Source organism: Oryza sativa, chromosome 1 (assembly GCF_034140825.1).
Source record: "Oryza sativa Japonica Group chromosome 1, ASM3414082v1".
NCBI lineage: Eukaryota > Viridiplantae > Streptophyta > Magnoliopsida > Poales > Poaceae > Oryza > Oryza sativa.
Genome location: NC_089035.1, coordinates 27,849,095 through 27,869,582, shown reverse-complemented (window position 1 = coordinate 27,869,582; position 20,488 = coordinate 27,849,095). Strand labels below are relative to the sequence as shown.

The 20,488-nt window shown below is 45.9% G+C and overlaps 5 protein-coding genes across 5 annotated transcripts; 4 read left to right on the top strand and 1 right to left on the bottom strand.

Annotated features, from left to right (window-relative positions):
- Window positions 1-1,988: 1,988 nt before the first annotated feature.
- LOC136354980 (peroxidase 19-like) lies at window positions 1,989-5,782 on the bottom strand. Its single transcript, XM_066306906.1, has 3 exons — window positions 5,201-5,782; window positions 4,798-5,007; window positions 1,989-2,821 (listed from the first exon to the last, which is right to left on the bottom strand). Exons 1-3 carry the CDS (start codon window positions 5,534-5,536, stop codon window positions 2,243-2,245), a joined length of 1,125 nt encoding a protein of 374 aa, XP_066163003.1. The 5' UTR covers window positions 5,537-5,782; the 3' UTR covers window positions 1,989-2,242.
- A 2,982-nt stretch (window positions 5,783-8,764) lies between these two features.
- LOC4326319 (persulfide dioxygenase ETHE1 homolog, mitochondrial) lies at window positions 8,765-12,199 on the top strand. The gene is made up of 9 exons (XM_015795939.2): window positions 8,765-9,039; window positions 9,742-9,870; window positions 9,987-10,094; window positions 10,900-11,034; window positions 11,250-11,291; window positions 11,453-11,512; window positions 11,579-11,632; window positions 11,722-11,746; window positions 11,919-12,199. The coding sequence occupies exons 1-9, from the start codon at window positions 8,767-8,769 to the stop codon at window positions 12,008-12,010; spliced, it is 918 nt and encodes a 305-aa protein (XP_015651425.1). The 5' UTR covers window positions 8,765-8,766; the 3' UTR covers window positions 12,011-12,199.
- An 811-nt stretch (window positions 12,200-13,010) lies between these two features.
- On the top strand, window positions 13,011-15,357 carry LOC4326318 (large ribosomal subunit protein eL20z). The gene is made up of 4 exons (XM_015795948.3): window positions 13,011-13,384; window positions 14,389-14,467; window positions 14,552-14,669; window positions 15,151-15,357. Exons 1-4 carry the CDS (start codon window positions 13,084-13,086, stop codon window positions 15,208-15,210), a joined length of 558 nt encoding a protein of 185 aa, XP_015651434.2. The 5' UTR covers window positions 13,011-13,083; the 3' UTR covers window positions 15,211-15,357.
- Window positions 15,358-16,566: 1,209 nt separating this feature from the next.
- On the top strand, window positions 16,567-18,004 carry LOC107276912 (uncharacterized). The gene is made up of 2 exons (XM_015783410.3): window positions 16,567-16,644; window positions 16,753-18,004. Exons 1-2 carry the CDS (start codon window positions 16,567-16,569, stop codon window positions 17,773-17,775), a joined length of 1,101 nt encoding a protein of 366 aa, XP_015638896.1. The 3' UTR covers window positions 17,776-18,004.
- A 505-nt stretch (window positions 18,005-18,509) lies between these two features.
- Window positions 18,510-20,322, top strand: LOC4326865 (large ribosomal subunit protein eL20-like). The gene is made up of 4 exons (XM_015795961.3): window positions 18,510-18,606; window positions 18,682-18,797; window positions 18,901-18,964; window positions 19,760-20,322. Exons 1-4 carry the CDS (start codon window positions 18,592-18,594, stop codon window positions 20,099-20,101), a joined length of 537 nt encoding a protein of 178 aa, XP_015651447.1. The 5' UTR covers window positions 18,510-18,591; the 3' UTR covers window positions 20,102-20,322.
- The last annotated feature ends 166 nt before the right edge of the window (window positions 20,323-20,488 follow it).

Genomic DNA, 20,488 nt, shown 5'->3' with positions numbered 1-20,488 from the left:
AATATGCCATCTATTAAAATAGGCGTAACTTTCTCATACGGACTCGGAATCAGGCAAATAATATATGAACGGACATCTACAGAAAAAGTTACATCCGATTCTCCCCCGCTTTGCCGGGTTCGGCGATATTAAAACCTCCAAATTCCGCTTGCAAGATTGTGTTTTCGAGGAGAGAAGTTTTTCGGTGGAGTTTTGGAAAATTCCACATGCCACATATTTCGTCCGTTTGAGTTTATTTTTTACGTGGTTGGTTCCTGTGAGTTCCTAAGTGTGAAAAAAATATCAAAAAAAATAAAATAAAAATAAAAAAGTTGCACATCTCTCTCCTCTGCACTAGTTCGGAGAGAGGAAAGGAGAGGAAAAATTCTACATGTCACATATTACGTCCATTTGAGTTCAATTTTTCTATGGTTGGTTCTTGTGTGTCCCTAAGCGTGAAAAAAATATCAAACAAATAAAACAAAAATAAAACTCCCCCTAGCCACCTCAGCATCGCCCCGCCACGTCGGCGGTGGGACGGCGCCAAAGAGGCTGGCGCCGTCCTGTTGAACGATGGCGCCAGCCACTCTGGCGCACCATTTTTGGATTAAGTTTTCTAGGGATCTACTTGCGAAATAAGTTTTTTAAAAGAACCAAAATGTGAAAAATCCAGGGAAGAAACCCCCCCCCCCCCCAGGTCGATCGTCGTCGTCCCTCCCCCTCCCCTGACGCTGCCCCTGCCGGGCGCTGGCAGAAAAGCTGCTCGCGATCGACAGGACTGTCCTTCCTCCCTTCCGTCCGGACGTCGTCGTCGGCAGACCAACCGGACGCCTTTCTCCCCCCCTGCATTTTGACTCGGCAGTCACCACCACGCCCTCTCTCTCTCTCTCTCTCTCTCTCTCTGTCGTCGTACAACGTCAAGATGGAATTTGTCGTCAACGCAAGCAGATGCAAAGAGGTGGTCGTGTGGGGGTGCAAAACGTAGGATCTGGCAGATGGGACTCGACGTGGTGTGTCTCTAGGGCCGCCTAGCTACTCTTCTTGTTGTACGGGGGGGAGAGGGGAGGGAGGGGGGGATGTGGGTTGTACTACGACCATGGCTCTGCACGGCACCCTGGGCACGTGCAGCTTTTCCATTTACTCCACCTGGGCCTGCAGTCTTCCTCGCCTCCTCTCTCTCTCTGTTTGTCCATCGACGATTGGTCCAGCGAGGCTAGTTTCTCCCTCGTTACCTTTTGTTTCTTGGAGTACCACTGCTACTCCTAGCTTAGCCCCTTTTGCCTCTTGTCACCTTGTCAGTACGTACGACTCCCTACTCCACGTTGGCTTGGGCTGTGTTTACGCTGTGTTTAGTTCAGTGTAAAGTTTAAATTTTGGTTAAAATTGAAGATGATGTGACTGAAAAGTTGTGTGTGTATGACAGGTTGATGTGATGGAAAATGACGTTTAGATCCAAAGTTTAGCCATCACATCAACCTGTCATACACAACTTTTCAGTCACATCATCTTCAATTTCAACCAAAATTCAAACTTTACGCTGAACTAAACACAGTCTTGGAGAACAACTTCTTCCCTAGTTCCTCCATGACCTGGCCATATCAATAAGGCTGTGTTTAGATCCAAACTTCCCTAAACTTTCAACTTTTTCCATCACATCAACCTGTCATACACATAACTTTTTAGTCACATCGTATCAATTTTCACCTAAACTTCCAACTTTGGAAGGAACTAAACACAACCTAATGCTTTGATCATGTTTTTGAATTACTAAGAACTAATTTAAATGGATGTTGTGTTGTTGGCATGTTTCAAGAATATGACATAGGAGCATCTTTTCTTAAACGAACACGTAAATGCTTTACACGTCGATATATTAAAAGAAGTGCAGCATAGTACATCCGTAGCACGCCATGAATGTCTTATTTGTCCCAAACAAATTAAAAAATTAAGTTGAGCTAGCTTCCGATAAAACCTGAAGTAAAAAGAAAAAAGACACTGACCACCCTCTCTTCTGCAATCCAGTCCAATCCAATCCAATCAGACAAATAGGAAGCCTCACACACTGCGGATGCGAGTGACCATGCAAAATTAACAATCCCTGCACAACCTAGCACTAGTGCACCCAACAAAAGAAAAAAAAAAGAACGGAACTACTAATACTTTCCGAAATGTGGCAGTTTACAGCAAAAGATAACTCCTGTAACGCCAAGTGTGATCGAGTGATCGAGACAGTGTGATCGTCCGAGTTTGGACCAGTACACGTTCAGGACAGGTGCTGGCTGCAGACTCGCCTGACCTCCCCCTTCCTGCCCTTCTTGACCCGGACGGAGCCCATCCTGTCCATGCTGGCCGCGAACGCCTGGAAGAACCGCTCCCTGTCGGCGGCGAGCCCCTCGACGAGCGGCCTGGTGCGCGCGTCGAGGAACAGCGCCTGGTCGGAGCCGAGGAGTCCCAGCCTCGCCTGCAGGTTGGCGTAGTAGGCGTGGTCGAACTGGAACGGGGTGCTCACGTCGAAGGGCACCACCACGCGGGCGCTGCCGCCGGTGTAGGGGCACGACATGCGCAGCGCCTTCACCAGCCGCGCGTCCATCACCGGGTCCGGCTGCCGCGTCCCGCCGAAGTCGTAGAGGCGGCCCAGGAAGTGGGCGCAGTGCGCGAACCCGACGGTGTGCGCGCCCGAGAGCGCCACGAGGTCGCCGGCGCCGAGGCCCTTGGCGGCGAACACGCGGAGGAGCTCGTCCACGGTGGAGTTGGCGCGCGGGAGGCTGCCCCGCACCTTGCCCGCCAGGGACACCCTGCTGTCCTTCCGACCCTTCTTCACCGCGTAGTAGGGCCCACCTGCCTGCGTACAAAGAACAAAGAAAGAAAATCAAGTTTTGTTCACAGAAAAAATAGGTGAAATTTTAGGTTTGGGCTGTTGGGCCTTGTAATAGGCTGAAATAAGTTCTTAGCATAGATGGGCTGTTCTAATTCAGCTCGGCCATGATGAGTCTCACCGGCCCAATTCTCCTGGGCTGTTATTAAAATTGTTGTTTTTATTGTATTTTTAAGGGTTTGTTTGTAATACTTCTTAGAGATTTCACACAAATTAACTGACTCTGAATGAATGAAGAAAAATGAGTAGTAAAATACTCCGTCACATGTAGTAAGTCTATATGCTTCTCTCTAAAAAAACAGAAGTTCCTAAGTATGCTGCTAGATCCGTAGGAAAAGACATGTTGGGATGAACTGCTTTTGTTCCATGCTTCTCATCACTCCACAGTCCACACCATATTACCACTCCAGTACTCTGAACAAAAGCTAGTACAGTACTACTTGCCAAAGACCTCGCTTTTCTGATTTTAGCCTTTCGTGAGTTGTGAAACCCTCCCTACCTAGGCGTAAATGGTCCAGAAAGACGCACAACCAACACTGCAAAGAAGAGAGACCGTGCTACCCAACAAAGCAGGCGCCAGCCAGGCAGAAGCAGGCTTGACTATTGCCCACAGGCATCATCACTGGGGAGATCAAACGATAGAGGCAGAGAGATGGGAAGAACACGACACTTGACTTGCTCAGAGGTAGGCTTCACAGGCGAGCAAACGGACAACAAACCAAAGACCAACTTGTTAGTTGGCTATCTAGCTAGCTAGCTTAACTACAGAAAGACGCAGAGGCAGAGTATACACGGGCAGCGCCGTGACAGACGTCGGGCACACACACGCTGATCAAAACCATGTCCATGTGCCCAATACACCACCGAATCCGCTGCTGCTCTTGACACGATCCTGACTAACTTAATCCTGCTGGTGCCTTGTCTCTGCGTGGTGACCATTACTAAGATCCAAGCGAGTATCGAATCCCCAGCAGCTAATTACCCGTTGAGGTATCGACTCTGTCACCATGGATCAGGCAACGAGTCACGGAAACAAACTACGTACTCGATCGCTTTTGTCAGCTAGCAATGTCAGTGACCTGCATTAACAATCGCTCGTCTCAGAGGCAAGATGCTAACAAAACCAAGACCTGCTATTAACACATGCACGGCCACAAATTTAAGCTTGCTTTAGGCGCCCCAGTGCATCAACTAGCTAGCAATAGATCACCGACCGCACTGTTGCTACCGTTTTATGATCGATTCGGCGCAACAGAAAAGCTGATCACCTTTGATTAAATTTACCGGCTGCCCGTACGTACGTGCTGCCGAGAAAAACCATGCATGATTATTAGCTGCATGCATGAGTTGGTTAAAGCTATAAGCTACTACTAGTAGTTAGTTAATTAGCCGAGCATGCGCAGGAGGCAGGAGTCCCTGTTCCTGACGACGACGTTGGCTTCGGCTTCACAGATCACATGCCGCCCATCGGCGGAATGGGGAATGCGCCTTTATCCACATGCGAAAGCAAAGCAGAGTTCTTTTCCCCGGACTCGCATACATACATGGTCCTAACTCCTAACTTGTACACTAACTCTGAGTCTTTGACAGTTGGGAGTTGTATTGCCACGCACATTTTTCTCTCTTTTGTCTCTCTCAAATTACTGTACAACTGTACTGTACATCCAGGTACTGTACAAGTGTACATTTCAGCAGTAATTACTAAGAGTAACTGGCATTGCTAGTATTTTTTTTTCTCACTGAAATGTACCTTACGTTTCAGTTTGTTGGCGCTTTCGGTTGTATAGGACTGTACTTGCACAGTTACTAGTTGTTTTGGTTGTTTAGTTCAGAGTCGCCACAAAATGCACGGATTTTCTCGTGAAGGAACGAGCCTTTTGGGTGTATTTTTTTTTGTAAAGACAGAATTGGAGAAATGTGAAGCATCATGCGTGCGTGCGTACCAGGTGGACGAAGTCCCGGGCGGCGAGCGCGAGGACGTCGGCGCAGGTGACGACGCCGGGGCACGCCTTCTCCACGGCGGCCTTGGCCATCTCCACCGTGTCGAACGCCTCCTGCGGCAGGTTCCGGTTCTCCTCCATGTCCCTCTCCACCCTCGGCGCCCCGCCGCCGTTGTTGGCCGTCGGCGCGATCAGTATGGACGCGTCGCACCCCTGAGAAGATGACAACGCACAAAGATCGATCAGAATTGGACACCGATGCGTGGCAAGAAAAAATGTACGTGGCGGTAACAAAACAGTGTAATATTCAAGGTGTGCTATCTAGGTGCTTTTGCACGAGAGAATTTGCGCACAATGTATGCGCGCATTGCAGCGTGCATGGGCTGTGCATTGTGCACGTACGTACTTCGACGAAGCAGTCGTGGTAGAAGAGGCGGAGCACGGCGGGGCCGGCGGCGGGGTTGTCGCGGAACCGCGGCGCGGTGACGTTGCCGACGATCTGGTCGACGGCCGGGCACGTCTTGGCGTAGAAGTCCAGCGACAGCTCGTGCCGCACCGGCGCGCGCCTGTTTCCTCCGCCGGCAGCAGCGCCCGCGCCACCACGCCCTCCTGCCGCGTCCGCCACCACCTCCTCTTCCTCCAGTACCGGCAGCGGCTGCGCCTCCCGAGCGCGGCAAGTCGGCGCCACGAGCAGGAAGCCGAGCAGGAGGAGGAGTAGCCGCCATCCGTCGCGGGAACCCATCGAAGGAGCAGAAGCAGAACCGAGTGGAATCTAGGATGGGATCGAGAGGAGCGATCGAGCAAAGCGACTACGAAAGCAAGCAAGCTTGGCTTATCCCGTAGCGTGTAGCAGCGCAGTGGCGCGCGGGCGGCGAGAGCGCCCCGACAATTAAGGGAGGGAAAGGAGGGCGTTGTTTGCAGGTGTATGGAACTATGGACAAACAGGGGAAGGCGAGCGCATGTGCTGCCTAACTTGGCGGAATCCGACCAAAACCACACTGCCCTCCCGTGAAGAGAGAGAGAGAGAGAGAGGGAGGGAGTGACCGAGCCATGAGGCTACAAATGGGCAACGCCACAGTAATTTAATGGCTAAGCCACAGTAAACTCGGCGTGGCTAATTGTTGCTTGGTCTATACTAACAGAGATTATAATGTACTCATCCTGTCCGCATTAGGCTTGCGGTACAATGGCTAAACGGATTTGTTCTACTGTGGCAGTGGTAGCACTGTTGGTCTGTATGATCAGTACAAAGCAGAAACCATGAAAAGCTTGTCTTTTCCCATGGGTCCAATGGGAGTTGGAAACTGTGGGCGTAGCCAGCGGGTGAAACTACAGTGTATGTACGTGTGGCTGCCTTTGCATGTATAGTTGGAGAGTACGTGGTGGGCACACAGGCACTGCAGCGCACAGACGACACAGACGAAATGTAGCAGGAGGCTGCGTGCAAATCCAGCTCGTACCATCGGCCAAAGAGTGTCGAATCCGGCATCCATGCGTGTCGATCTGTGGAAGTGTGGAGTATATTTGATGGCGTTGATCTGTTCTAGAGAAGGGATTCTTGGGTATTTCTCCTGTGTTCTGCCTGATTGTCTCGGTCACCAGGCCATTTGTCCCTTTCTTTGTTCATTAGGCCATTTGAGCATTTGCGTCTTGGATTCTTGTAGAGGCCTCCGTTGTGTCCACGGCCGAATGGAGTTAGCCGTAAGCTCGTAATCGAGGAGTTTTTGTTGTGGGCTACAAGCATACAGAGCTTTTACATGTCGGCCTAATGCTGCATCCAACCGGGCCGGTTTGAACATTTGCCACGAGCCCACGAGATGGTCCGGTGTGATTGGGCATCATCGTGTCAGTTTAGAAGAAAACTATCGAACAATTGCCGTGCTAGTAATACTACCACAGTCTTAATATGTTATTATTTTCGATGCACATTCTTCATTCTTTGCAAATTTAGCAATTCAGAACTCTAATGATGTTCTGGCCCGATTTCTTCATCCTCGGGAGATAAGGAGAATCATAAATGTCTAGGGGTTTTTCGGCTAGCTCCACAAAGTAATAGGCTAGACGACATGGATTTAAAGCCTCACCCCCTCTAATTATTTTATATTAGGTCTTTCCCTAATATTAGCTTCTTGATTGTATACTGCGAGCCATCCTGTCCCCTAAATTTTGATACTACTATTTATATATTTTTAAAGGAAAAAGGTAAGGCTTGTTTTAATTCTCTTTCCTACCCATAATTTGTGTTGGGTTTAGCAAACCAAACATTCTTAAAACAACACCATGTATCATAGAGATTAGATTTTTTTTTTACTATGTGTTCAACAATGGTTAGTTGAAGGTGGCTATGAGCTGGTTCCACCCTGACGCGTGGGGTGTGCAACGCAAACGTGAGGATCTAGAGCACACGGTGGGATGGCGCAACGCGCACAAACGGAGTGAGCAGGGTGGAACACGCGAGATGAAACTACGCGGTATCTATGGGATGAGGAGCGGGACGAGGATGAAGAGATAAGGAGAATCATAAATGCTTAGGGGTTTTCTAGCTAGCTCCACAAGGTAGTGGGCTAGACGATATGGGTTTAAAACCTCACCCCTTCTAATTATTTCATATTAAGTCTTTTCCTAATATCGGCGTCTTGATTGTATACTACGAGCCGTCCCGTCCCCTTAATTTTAATAATACTATTTATATATTTTTAAAGGAAAAAGGTAAGGGTTGTTTTAATTCTCTTTCCTACCCAAATTTGTGTTGCGTTTAGCAAACCAAACATTCCGCTATAAATTTGACATTATCAATATTAGCACTGCAGAACTGTATTGCTAACACAGATTATTGTTCATGTTAGCTGTACCACAGGTGCAGCCAATTCTATACCCATCAACTTTATCGAACCAATATTTTAGTAGTGCTATAACAAACCAAAACAGGATATTATATTGCCGCGGGATATTGTCGGACCAAACATCCCAATCCAAAGAGCCTTTTTACTGCCGGTGTCCACCTGAGCCCAGTGCTTGATTACGCGGCTAGCTTGTTGTTGGTTGCCCTATCAATCGGAACGTCCGCGTCAGACTAGTGCAGTGCAGCCCGCAACTGATAAGCGATCAACTTGTTCCCGACGCGCGTACTACGAACAAAACACGCGCACGCATCGCTGCATCAGTTTACGCCTTTAAATATTTGGAGTTCCAGAACCCCCACTTTTTATTCCCCCGTTCCTTTCGCATTATGTAATCCATGAGGTCATCCATCACTTGCTCGTTATTAGTAGTAAGTAGTAGTAGTTGTTAGCTGGAGTGGTAGTGGTACACGATTAGTTCAACCTATAATAACAGCCCGATCCGTGATTTGTACACGTACTAATTTTTTCTTACTAAACTTTTACTATCAATCATCTGAACCGTTTAATTTAAGTAGATGAAAGTTATATAAAATCTAGATGCACTTATAGAATGACATATCAGTGTTAGTAAGAATTTAGCAAGAAAAAAATAGTCGTCCCATGTAATATTGGTGTCTGAACAACTTCTTCAAAAAAAAAAAAAAGTATCTGAACAAATTCTGAAGCCTGATTAGCGTATCCGCTGATACATTAGCGGAAACCGGCGAACTGCCAACATCCCCTGCCCCCATCTGGTAGCTATCTCGTCCTCCGTCCTCACCCGCCGCCGCCGCGACCGCGAGCTAAACCACGGCACCGCCGGCGACCTCGTGGACCTCGCCTGTCGCCACATCATCGCTGCCGTCGCCTACTCGCCTCCCCTCCCCGACCCCGACCCGATCCGCTCCGCTCCCCATTTGTTTATTCCGGCGCGTGAGCTAATCACCGCGAGGTCCACCGCCGCCGATAACACCCAAGCCAAGCGCGGTCGCTTCCGCGTCTTGATTTCCTCCTCCTCCTCCTCCTCCCACTCGCGTGCGTACCTCCGCCTTATTATATAGCGCTGGCCTGGGCGGGGCGGAAGAGCCAAATGGTGGCGCTGCTTCGCTCGTGCCGCCGCCTGATCCCGCACCTGTCCGCCTGCGCCGCCGCCGCGCCGTCGTCGTCATCGTCGTGCGCTCCTCGGGCTAGGCCGATCTCGCGGGGACTGCGGCTGCTGCCGGTGGTGCTCGCAATGGCGGGGTACAGCAGCGGCTCCGCCGCGGAGGGGAGGAGGCTGCTGTTCAGGCAGCTGTTCGAGAAGGAGAGCTCCACCTACACCTACCTCCTCGCCGACGTCGGGGACCCCGAGAAACCCGCCGTGGTGAGTAGTTGATGCTCTTGACCATCTGTTCGTTGTTCTGGGTATCAGTTGGGTAAATGGAAGCCTCTTTTATGGATACCGTAAGCAGGATTACTCTTTCAGTGGCTACTGCAGAAATGTAGATACCAACATAAATTAAATAGCAAACTAAATACTCCAAATAGGTATAAGACTGGAATAATTGATTATTACCTGTGAATTGTGGTATCCCTAACTAATTTAAAGATCATCTTGCGTTTTTTTAATGTCTGACAGTACGCAAGATATTGGCAATGTTGCAATCAGTGACGGTGATTATAATTATCCAGTTCAGGAGGTGCATTTATAAACTATGAAAGATAATCAAATTACTTGATATCATTCTGATGGGTTACATATATTCATGTTATCTTGGACTTGGCACTACATTACATAAATGCGCAATCTCGCTAATTTGTTCAAGAATCCCAAAACTTAACCTTCTCCACGGTTTTGCTTAAGTATTTTCAAATAATTTGTTTTCTTAATTATCGTATTGATTGAGCCAAAATGAAAAAAAATGTAACCTTTTTCTCTATATATGTGACAGACTAGACTAGCGCAATAAGCACTAAACTAAATCAGAAAAAAATATTGATGCTGTTTTTGTAGATTTGATGTTTAGCTATAGTTGCTTCCATTTTGTTGATCACCTCCCTAATGTCCTTGGTTTTGTGTTATCAGTTGATTGACCCTGTGGACAGAACAGTTGATAGAGATCTCAATCTTATCAAGGAGTTGGGCTTGAAGCTAGTCTATGCTATGAATACCCATGTGCATGCTGATCATGTCACTGGAACAGGATTAATAAAGGTAAATAGTTCCAACCTCTGAACTTCTCGAGATCTTGTGATATGTTTTCTTTTCATAGTCTTGATACTTTGTTCTCTTTGGTCATAACATGGTCATCTGATGGAATGTACTTGCAGACTAAGTTACCTGGAGTAAAGTCCGTGATTGCAAAAGTAAGCAAAGCAAAAGCAGACCATTTTATTGAGCATGGGGACAAAATATACTTCGGTAACCTCTTCCTTGAGGTATAATCCCATTTTAATTAGCTGTTTGGCTATGTGTTTCTTCTTTCATTTAGTAAGCACTGACATAATTTATGGGGACTATTGAAACTAGTCCTTTTGAGCTCTCTGGCTGAACTTAATAAACATTAATCCTGAACTCTCAACCACCCCACCCCCACCCCTCTGAATTTTATGGAGTATGGCAATTGCAGCAGTTCCCCTAGAATCTCACTCTATACAGGCTGCAAATATGAACGGATTGTCTACTTCTAATTATAAAAGGGCTTTTTCTGTATATGGTCATCTGAGTGGTCTGTTTGTGGTGGTGGTGGTCAGAGACATAATTTATGTGATCTATTCATATATGTATATTTTGTTTCCTTAATCATTTTAACTTTGCGGTGTTTGTCAGTAAGACGATAAACAGTTGTCCACACAGCTAATTCAGGACTTAAAAACTGTGCACTTTTGTAGGTTAGACTTGTATAACAAATTTAAAAGTATTTTCCCTTGGTTCATACAAAATGAGGTAATGTGAATGTTTATGGAGATATGGTGTTTGGGTGATATTAAATATTTTCTCAGCTGTGCAACCATTGTTTGTGGATATGTTGATTCTTGAAATTTGTGTTCTTATTGAAAGTTTGGCTTTAGGTATTTATAGCATATCCATGACAGATATAATATGAATAAGAAAACGTATACTGTCAACCAAGCTGCTGAATAAAACAGCATTGAAAATTATGCATCTTTGTTCTATCCGTCATGTAATATTTTGGATATGATGAAATTTTCTGATATCAGAAATGGCAAAATTGCTTTTTAGGTACGATCTACTCCTGGCCATACTGCTGGCTGTGTGACTTATGTAACAGGTGAAGGCGATGATCAACCTTCACCAAGAATGGCTTTTACTGGTGATGCCTTGCTTATACGTGCATGTGGAAGGACAGACTTTCAGGTAATTGTTACCACTGCCACTTCTTAATGGCTTAGCGATCAGGAACTGTTCTGTTTGAAATCTAAAGATACCGTGGTTAATTAAATTAATAGGGACTGAATGTATTCTGTCTGTTAGTCAAGCATAAGTTTGCTTGCATACGGAAGCTCAGAATTCATGTTCTAGAGAAATTCTGTTTAAACATAGATTGTTTATTTTGTTTTCTGGTATTACAGGGAGGAAGTTCTGATGAGCTGTATGAGTCGGTGCATTCGCAGGCAAGTATGCATTATCCTTTTTTTAAGACTAAATACACATCAGCTTATAGAATAGCATACCACTTTTTTTAGGCAATCATACATAATATTTTGAAACTAGGCACACATCATCTTCATACATAATATGAAGGGTAGGTAGCTGACTTTTTTATCCTTATCAGATTTTCACATTGCCAAAGGATACCCTGCTTTATCCTGGCCATGACTACAAAGGTTTCACAGTAAGTGCTCACTTTCTTAAAGCTCACTAATCAAGGTACCAGGCACTTGACTATTTTATTTTGCAGGTAAGTACTGTTGAAGAGGAGGTTGCGTATAATGCTCGACTAACAAAGGATAAGGTACATGCTACTTTGGCTAATTCTTTACACCCATCTAACTAATAAAAGCTATATTTTTTCTGATATTAATTTACTTGTTATGTTTATAGGAAACATTCAAGAAAATTATGGACAGTAAGTTTCAGAGTCTTTAACAATGGATATGTGCCTTTTCTTCTCGCATCAATTTATGAATATCCATTTTCATTATACTTCTGCTCACGTAGGCACTTACCAGATCAAATCTTACCTCCACTTTTTTAATACACTAAACAAGATCTGGATCGTTTACTCTGTCCACTTGCAGACTTGAACTTGGCCTATCCAAAGATGATCGATGTAGCCGTGCCCGCGAATTTGCTCTGCGGTATTCAGGATCCTCCACCATCCAAGGTCTGAGCTGTTCCGGCTGAAGCTTTCAAGCTGTTGTGAACTCACGGTCAACTCGAGAAGCTCGCAGCTATGTTGTACATTAAATAATCTGTTGTTAATTTGTAAGGCACTACTTGGGAACATTTCCGCTTCATGAGATCAACGGTAATAATAATAAACAGAGGCTAGCTTGCCTCTTGTCTTGTGCTATACAAAGCTCTCAGCGAAAGTCGGTTGAATTGTGGCATCATTCTCAAATTCTGATGTACCTTGTGCACGCGAAAGATGACAGATTTTGCAGCTTGAACGAATCATGCGTTTTCCCTTTTTTGACTTCATTGGAGAATACTACACACTAGTTCAGATTTAGTGTTCCATTTATTTCTAGGTTTAGGGTTCCATTCATTTCTAGGTTGATTCTTCATGCGACAGAAATAGTAGTTTGTATAAAGATTATAGGAGCCCTTGTTTAATTCCTAACTTTTTCTTTAAACTTCTAACTTTTTTATCACATCAAAACTTTTCTATACACATAAATTTTTAACTTTTTTCTTCAAACTTCCAATTTTAGTCAAACTTTCAATTTTAGCGTAAAACTAAACACACCTAAGTAAATGATTTCTGAACACGCCAGCCTGATGTAACGCCCGAAACACGTTTTGTTCCTTGTCATTTTTCTGTGACCTTGATCAGCATCTTAGAAAAAAAATCATTTATTCCACATGCCATGGAATTTTATCTGAGAAGGTTGAAATAAGGGGAAAAAACCCAAATGCTTTGTCGCTTAGCTATCGCCATTCGCCAGGCAGTAACCAGCACGGTTTATTTGTGAAACAGCTGCAAAGAACCGTTCTAACTACATGCTGTTACTGTTGATTTAGCGCGTTTTGCCTGTATAAATTTTGGTTTAAATTTCGCAGATCTTACAGTTACAGGCTGGAGCCCCACGTTCTTTTCCCAATTTCAAACGCCGTTTTTTTTTCAATTTAAGCTAAATATAAGTAGAGATCAGTGTCATGAGAGAGCTGGCTAAATCATATTTCCAAAGTCTCTCTCGTCTCTCCCGCGTCGCGAGCAAACCTTCCCCCCACCACCGCGGCATGGCCGGCGAGATGCCTGACGCCGACGGCAAGCCCCGCTCGGCCTCCTCCGGGTTCCAGCCGTCGGCGCCGCCGCAGCCGCAGGCGCAGCAGTACCAGTACGGCACGTTCGGGGCCCCGTCCTCCGCCCCCGGTGAGGTCCCGCAGCCGGCGGTCGGGTTCCCCCAGCCGGCCCCGCCGCCGGGGCTCCGGCACTACCCGCAGCCGCCCCCGCCGTCCTACGCGGTCTACCCTCCGCTTCCCCCGCAGACGTACCCGGCCGCCGCGCCGTACTACGCCCTGGGCTACCAGGCCGTGCAAGGTACGGGAAACCCTAGCCCTGCAATTTCGATTATGTGTGATACGCTTGGATCGCCGTTTCGTACGATGGATGCACTGTCTATGAGAACCTGGAAGCATTTTTAGTGAATTTGTGTAGTGCTGTTGATTTAGTGCAAGCTGCCTGTTTTGAAGAAATCAGTACTAGTAGAGAAGCCCTGTTGGGTTTTTTCGTTTGTATGATGAGTAACTTGTTGAACTAAAAAAATGATTGAACCAGATCGAGCCTTGAAATTTTATACTTTTCGTTCACATAGACCGTACCTTATTCTCTTAGAATCTGTGATCTGTGCTCACGTGGTCACTTGGGGTAACAGAGCATGTTAACATCTCCTGAACCATTTTGATTTCTGAAATGCATGTTATATCAGAAGGCGATATATGTGTTTCTAACTTGCATCTCCCATATCCGCCATCTCTGTTGTTGAACTTGTAGTTTCATTTGCTGTTTTGTTTCATTTGTGGATTGGCGACTTCCTAGTGCCAAGCCAAAAGGGAGGGCACCTCAAATTTAGTTGATTTTAGGCTCAACAGTTGCTCATGCCGAACATTCACTTATGAGCAGGTAGTTTTGCTGGTGTTTCCATGTGTGAAACACATGGCATTGCTGTTTTATGATCAAACTTTAATTGGTCCTTGGTATTTTCATTTGCATTCTTTGGCCATGCCATTGTGAGGTTGGTAATTTTCTGTAGTTCACTAGAACAAACAAGTAAACAAATGCTCAAAGAGCAAACATACTTCAGAACTATTAATTAGAGATTAAATTCTAGTTTCTGAAGGAACTCTTTAGTACTATATGTGATCTCTGTGTGAAACATAATTCTTCTGAGTAATTCATCACAGGAATATATTATCTAAGAATGCAATGTACTGCTTGAGTGAATTCAGCATTTTTTGCTTTATGAAGGTTCGATACTTCCATTGATATGAATCAAATATTGTCCTAACCTGCCTTATGGATTTATCATGTTTATTGTTTCTTAGGTTACATTCCCGTTGTTGAAGGAAGGCCTGTGAGAATGCGACGCCTTCCATTTTGCGGCCTTGGCATGGGCTGGTTCCTGTAAGTTTCTCTGAACATTATCATCATGCGTTACCTTTCTGAACTTGAGCGCTGAGAAACTGCTGTTTCTACTGTTTGGAAAAGGTTTATCATTGGCTTCTTCCTCGCTGCCATTCCATGGTATATTGGAGCTTTTGTTTTGATATGCGTCCGAGTACATGATTACAGGGAGAAACCAGGATATGTTGCTTGCACTATTGCGGTAAGTCCTTTACACCACTGCAATGCTCTGTAATTTCAAAATTGCTGTGGCCTACGGGCCATTTTAAGTCCTTTACATGTTAAATTGTTAATTGTTCTGAGACTTAGGCTGTAGCTACTGTGTCAGATTTATTTTGACAGTTTATGCAAGCACAAGCCACAAAGCTGATAAACGCCACAACTGCATAGGTGGAATTGAATGCAAATAGATGAATAGCTGAAAAGGAAATCTCCTTTACCGTTAAATTTTAGAAGCTACTAAGTGATACTAGTAAGGAAGCATATCCGTGTGTTGCCATATTGTTCGACTAATAATTATACATACTCTTGTGCATAAAATTTGATAAGCATGGCGTAGAAATGGTAAAATAAAATTTCACGGTGATATCTACTAATCATGAAATTGTAAGTTTCTTCCGTTCTTTATAATTGAAAGCAGAAAGCCTAACTTTGCTTTGAATTTTTTTTGTTACCACGAACAGGCTTCGCTTGCTGCCATTGCTATCCTGCTTGGTGTCACAAGAGGAGAAGAGATTTGGTGAACCGGCTTACCGTAATGTAAATGCCTATTCTTCCCCTACTTTGTGGAGTTCTGGGTTGTACATGTATACATAGAAATGACAGTGTGGGACGGCGGAATTGTATTCTCATATTTGCTTTTTGATATATATTTCTAGTGTATTGATGTATTCTCGTAGATCATATTATATTCTCGTAGGTATTGATGTATTCGTCATATTTATTACTACCTCTATTTCAGGTTATAAGACTTTCTATCATTGCCTACATTTATATAGATGTTAAATAATTTAGGCACATATATGTCTAGATTCATTAACATATATATGAATGTGGGCAATGCTAGAAAGTCTTATAATACAAAGCGGAGGAAGTATTTATTTAAAAAATCATTCTGATGATGGTATTCATGTTCTTACTAATTTTTAACCTTAAATTCTACTCCCTCTATCCAAAAGTCTAAGGCTGTGTTTAGATCTAGGGTAAAAAATTTTGCCGTGTCACATTAGATATACGGACACACATTTGAAGTATTAAACGTAGTCTAATAGCAAAACAAATTACAAAATCCGCCTGTAAACTACGAGACGAATTTGTTAAGCCTAGTTAATCCATCATTAGTAAATGTTTATTATTGCACCACATTGTCAAATCATGGAGCAATTAGGCTTAAAAGATTTGTCTTGCAAATTAGTCACAATCTGTGCAATTAGTTATTTTTAAGCCTATATTTAATACTTCATCCAACGTTTGATGTGACGGGGTGAAAAATTTTGGGGTGGGATCTAAAAAGGGCCTAAGACATATTCCATTCTTTGGTTTTTCCAAAAGTCTAAGTTCTATTTGTAGTTACTATGTGCTGAATTAAATTGTTGATCGAAACTCAAGAAATTATTTTAGTACTTATTGGTTGTATGTCCATTGGTTTTATAACATGATGAATGAATTAATTGCTCCTAGATCTTAATGAAAAAGAAATAGGTCTTAGATTTTTTTGATGGAAGGAGTATGTATTAGTATAGTTTTTTGCTGGAAATCTGAAGTCAAGCCCAATAAAATCGAACATGGCTGGCCCATCATTCGGCCCAGGGTAGCCGTCAAAATATGGAACGCGAAATAAGAAATTTGGAAACCCAGAGGAACACAATCTCAAACTCACCTGGCGAAACAAGAAATTTGGAAACCCGCCTCGCCATCATCTATTGATCTCTCCTACACCGACTCGGATGCGGAGTCCGAACACAACACGAGGAGAAAACGCGATGGGCTCGATATAAACCGGGAAGACTTCATCCCCCGTACGATCCCGTATTCGTATCCGCTTGCGACTCTGATAGCTTCCCACCCATCATTCGATACCCTCGCGCCAATCCGCCGCCATGGGTGCCGCCTCCCGCCCCCGCCGCCAATGCAGGGCGCCGCGCCGTCTCGACGGCGGCGGAGGCGGCAGCATGGACGTCCACCCTTCCGAGCTCCTCCCCCGCAGCCGCTGCACGGCGCCGCGCCGCCTGGACGACGACGAGATGGACGTCCACCCTTCCGAGCAGGAGCTCATCGAGACGTAGCTCCGCCCACGGGTCGTCTCCGGCGACAAGCCGCCGCCGTCGTCGTCGTCGTGCGGGTTCATCATCCACGAGGCGGACGTGTACTCCGCCGACCCCGCCGACCTCACGAGGGGGTTCGCGCCGGCGGTGGCGAGGAGCAGCGGCGACGAGGCGTGGTACTTCTTCAGCGCCGTGAGGGGGCTCAAGGGCGGCCGCAAGGCGCGCACGGTGGACGACGGCGCCGGGTGCTGGCACTCGGAGGCCGGCGCGAAGCCCGTGCTCGCCGCCTCCTCCGGCCGCCGCCTGGGGCACCGGCAGAGCTTCTCCTTCATCACCAAGGACGACGACGGCCAGCGCGTCCGCTCCGGGTGGCTGATGGTGGAGCTCAGCCTCGACGTCGACGAAGAGGAGCAGCTGGTCCTGAGCAAGGTCTACTTCAGCCCGCGCGCGCCCGGCGCCAGGAAACCCACGACGGCGGCGGCGATGTCCCGCCACAAGAGGAAGCTGTCCACCACCGACATCGCCTCACCGCCGCGGCGCCAGAGACGCCACCGTGTAGTACCATCATCTCCACCGGAGGAGCCGAACACGTCCCCGTCGCCGGCGGCTGCGCCTCCGGACCAGCAGGAAGGCGGCGACGACGACCCCGACCGCGGGAGCATTTCGTGGTGGCTGCGGAGGGTGTTCGGCCTGACCGCCACCTTTACCGAGGAGGAGTCCATCGAGCTCAACCCATGGCTGAAGGACATCCTGAGGCCGTTCCCGCCTCCCTTGCCGCCGACGCCGCCGCCTCCATGCCCGAGCCCTCGCCGGAAGCTGATCGACATGCCGGAGATCAGGGAGTTCATCATGCGCGGGTCGTACCTCGGCGGTGGCCCTGCACCTCCGCGCTACGAGTGCGATCATCCGGCCATGGTGATGACCGGCGGCGATGATCAGCAGCAGCTCGATGAGCAGCGCAGAGACGATGTTGGCGATGATCGAGCTCATTACGATCGGGTGGACGGCCAGCTGCAGTTCGAACGGCACTACCTGCAGTTGTAATTGACAGCCGGTCTCTTGTTTTGATGTGAATGTAGCTTTGTATTTCAGTTTGTAGTGTGATTACCTGATGAAGGATGGTGTACAAAATTGTTGTTTTACACGGTTGCTGCAAGAGCCTGCAACGTTATCAGTGATTTTTCTGTACGAATTATAATGTTAGATGCTTAACACAATCTTAATTAGTCTTTGAAAGACGTTGAAGCAAACAACGCTTAGTTCGTTCAATTAATTCCCACCGTTGGTGATCCATGTTTTATATTCTGCATTACTCTTAATTTGGAAAACAAGACATTTACATGATTTCCACAGTGCGGTAGGGAGTCTTGGGTGTAAACCTATCCACCAATTTTCGAATTTAGTGTCATCAGTGATTTGTCGCTAGTCTTTTGTCTCTCTATTTTTTTTTGGGCAAGTCTTTTGTCTCTTTAATTGTGTGTTAGAAAGGCACTTACATCACATGTGTGGACATGTGTCTCTTCGGTGTAATAAAAAAAAATCAATCTCCGAAAAAAAAAACTCCCAAACTCTCTCTTTCAAAAAGAGGCTGCTAATGATTTCTCTAATTGAAATCACAAATGCTGAGTTGCTGACATGCACCATGTTTTTTGAGGAAAATAAAAAACAAAGCCCAAGTACTAGTTGTAACAAAAGCCCATTACAACGCCAACTAGGCCCACTAGGGTTCACCACCAAACTCGCCACCTATAAACGCTCCTCGCCATCCCACTGACGCCGCCTTCGCCCGCCGCCTCCTCCGCGCTCTCCCCCATCCTCCCGTAGGTTAGGCTAGGCTAGGGTTTCGAGGAGCTCGCGGAAATGGTGGCCTTCAGGGTAAGCAGCCGTTGCTTCGGTGGATGTGGCCGCCTCCGTGCGTTTGATTGATCTGTCCTCTCCGTGTGCGTGCAGTTCCATCAGTACCAGGTGGTGGGGCGCGCGCTGCCGACCCCCGGCGATGAGCACCCCAAGATCTACCGGATGAAGCTCTGGGCCACCAATGAGGTCCGCGCCAAGAGCAAGTTCTGGTGAGCCGTCATCTCGTCATTTTCTTGCGATTTTGTGGGTTTTCTTTTTTAGTTCATCTTATCTCGTGCGGTTTGCTGATTGGGGCGCTTGCCCGGTGTGCAGGTACTTCCTGAGGAAGCTGAAGAAGGTGAAGAAGAGCAACGGCCAGATGCTCGCCATCAACGAGGTACTAGAAATTCAAACGTATTGTATTTCGCCCTGATTGCTCCCTGACATTTGTAACCTAGTTCTAGATATTAATCATACTGATTGACCGCTAATAAGTGACACTGACACCTGTTCCAAATGTGGGGCATTTTTTTTTAACTCCAGCTCGTATGTTGTTTCCTTGTTACTGCACTGTTAGTGATCACTCTTTACTGGTGTTATAATACGTGCGATTTGCATGTACTCACTTTGTGTCAATTATTCAAATTGCCACACACTAGTGTTCCCTTGTTTTGTTAGGAGCTTGCTGTGTGTCATCTTCGTTTCACTAGTTATTTCACTTGTGTTGGGGTAGGGGGACCATCTGCATTTGCAAACGAGTTTTTCATATTTCTGCATCATGGCTTTGTAGGGGTTAAACCATTTTATACTTGTAAGAATTGGCCTTAACATAATACATCTTTAGAACACACATCAGCTGTGGATAGATGCCAGTAAATGGTGAAAAGCAAAATCATTAATCAGATATGACCCTCATTATATATATAATTATATTTAAACTCATGTAGCAGTCTTGTATTAGTCCTTATAGCTGTGTTTTGATCTAATGTAGCTTGTTGGGACTTGGGATGTTTATGGTGAATGATGTTTGAAACTCTAGCACTGATTGATGACTTCTTTCTCCAGAAATTTTACCCAACATGGAGACATTAATTTTTGAACACTAGATCACACTTTACTTCTAGTATGATTTCACATTTTTGCATGGATATAATACTTTCTTCTCTACCCCTCACAATTTCTGCCATGTCAGATCTTCGAGCGCAACCCAACCACGATCAAGAACTATGGCATCTGGCTGCGTTACCAGAGCAGAACCGGTTACCACAACATGTACAAGGAGTACCGTGACACTACATTGAATGGTGCCGTGGAACAGATGTACACCGAGATGGCTTCTCGCCACCGTGTGAGATTCCCTTGCATCCAGATCATCAAGACCGCCACTGTCCACTTCAAGCTCTGCAAGAGGGACAACACCAAGCAGTTCCACAACGGGAGCATCAAGTTCCCCCTTGTGTACCGCAAGGTCAGGCCGCCAACCAGGAAGCTCAAGACCACGTTCAAGGCGTCGAGGCCAAACCTGTTCATGTGATTGGTTACGAAGTGATGTGGATCTTTGTTTGGTAGTACAAGAGTTGGAAAGTTTTTCGTTTGTTGAAAGTTTTGATGCGCAAAAGACTTTGAGCATTTTGATACTTATTTATCGTTTGGAACATGCTTGGCAAACCTTATGCATATGGCGTTATTAGTAATTGGCAGACTTAAATCTTGCTTGGTGTTTGATATATATAATCTGCTTGGTTTGGTCGTGTACTAGGCTGACGCAGATCGGTTCTTTGGCGCACAAAATTATTGAGTGCATAACGATTTAACTGTCTCATCAGGGTTTGTGTTAATTTGCAAAATACTTGTAATTATGGTTGCAAAATACTTGCAAATGAGCATGAAGGCTGAAAAAGTAATGGTTAAGCCGAAATCG

Excerpts from the sequence above, each read along its gene's own strand:
- LOC136354980 (XM_066306906.1), bottom strand. The coding sequence starts at position 5,536 with ATGGGTTCCCGCGACGGATGGCGGCTACTCCTCCTCCTGCTCGGCTTC. Across the intron at positions 5,008-5,200 it reads ACCACGACTGCTTCGTCGAA|GGGTGCGACGCGTCCATACT; the intron begins GTACGTACGTGC and ends TCATCTTCTCAG. Across the intron at positions 2,822-4,797 it reads CCCGGGACTTCGTCCACCTG|GCAGGTGGGCCCTACTACGC; the intron begins GTACGCACGCAC and ends CTTTGTACGCAG.
- LOC4326319 (XM_015795939.2), top strand. The coding sequence starts at position 8,767 with ATGGTGGCGCTGCTTCGCTCGTGCCGCCGCCTGATCCCGCACCTGTCC. Across the intron at positions 9,871-9,986 it reads CTGGAACAGGATTAATAAAG|ACTAAGTTACCTGGAGTAAA; the intron begins GTAAATAGTTCC and ends ATGTACTTGCAG. Across the intron at positions 11,513-11,578 it reads ATGACTACAAAGGTTTCACA|GTAAGTACTGTTGAAGAGGA; the intron begins GTAAGTGCTCAC and ends TTTATTTTGCAG.
- LOC4326318 (XM_015795948.3), top strand. The coding sequence starts at position 13,084 with ATGGCCGGCGAGATGCCTGACGCCGACGGCAAGCCCCGCTCGGCCTCC. Across the intron at positions 13,385-14,388 it reads GGGCTACCAGGCCGTGCAAG|GTTACATTCCCGTTGTTGAA; the intron begins GTACGGGAAACC and ends ATTGTTTCTTAG. Across the intron at positions 14,468-14,551 it reads CTTGGCATGGGCTGGTTCCT|GTTTATCATTGGCTTCTTCC; the intron begins GTAAGTTTCTCT and ends TGTTTGGAAAAG.
- LOC107276912 (XM_015783410.3), top strand. The coding sequence starts at position 16,567 with ATGGGTGCCGCCTCCCGCCCCCGCCGCCAATGCAGGGCGCCGCGCCGT. Across the intron at positions 16,645-16,752 it reads GCGGAGGCGGCAGCATGGAC|CTCCGCCCACGGGTCGTCTC; the intron begins GTCCACCCTTCC and ends ATCGAGACGTAG.
- LOC4326865 (XM_015795961.3), top strand. Across the intron at positions 18,798-18,900 it reads CGCGCCAAGAGCAAGTTCTG|GTACTTCCTGAGGAAGCTGA; the intron begins GTGAGCCGTCAT and ends CCCGGTGTGCAG. Across the intron at positions 18,965-19,759 it reads AGATGCTCGCCATCAACGAG|ATCTTCGAGCGCAACCCAAC; the intron begins GTACTAGAAATT and ends CTGCCATGTCAG.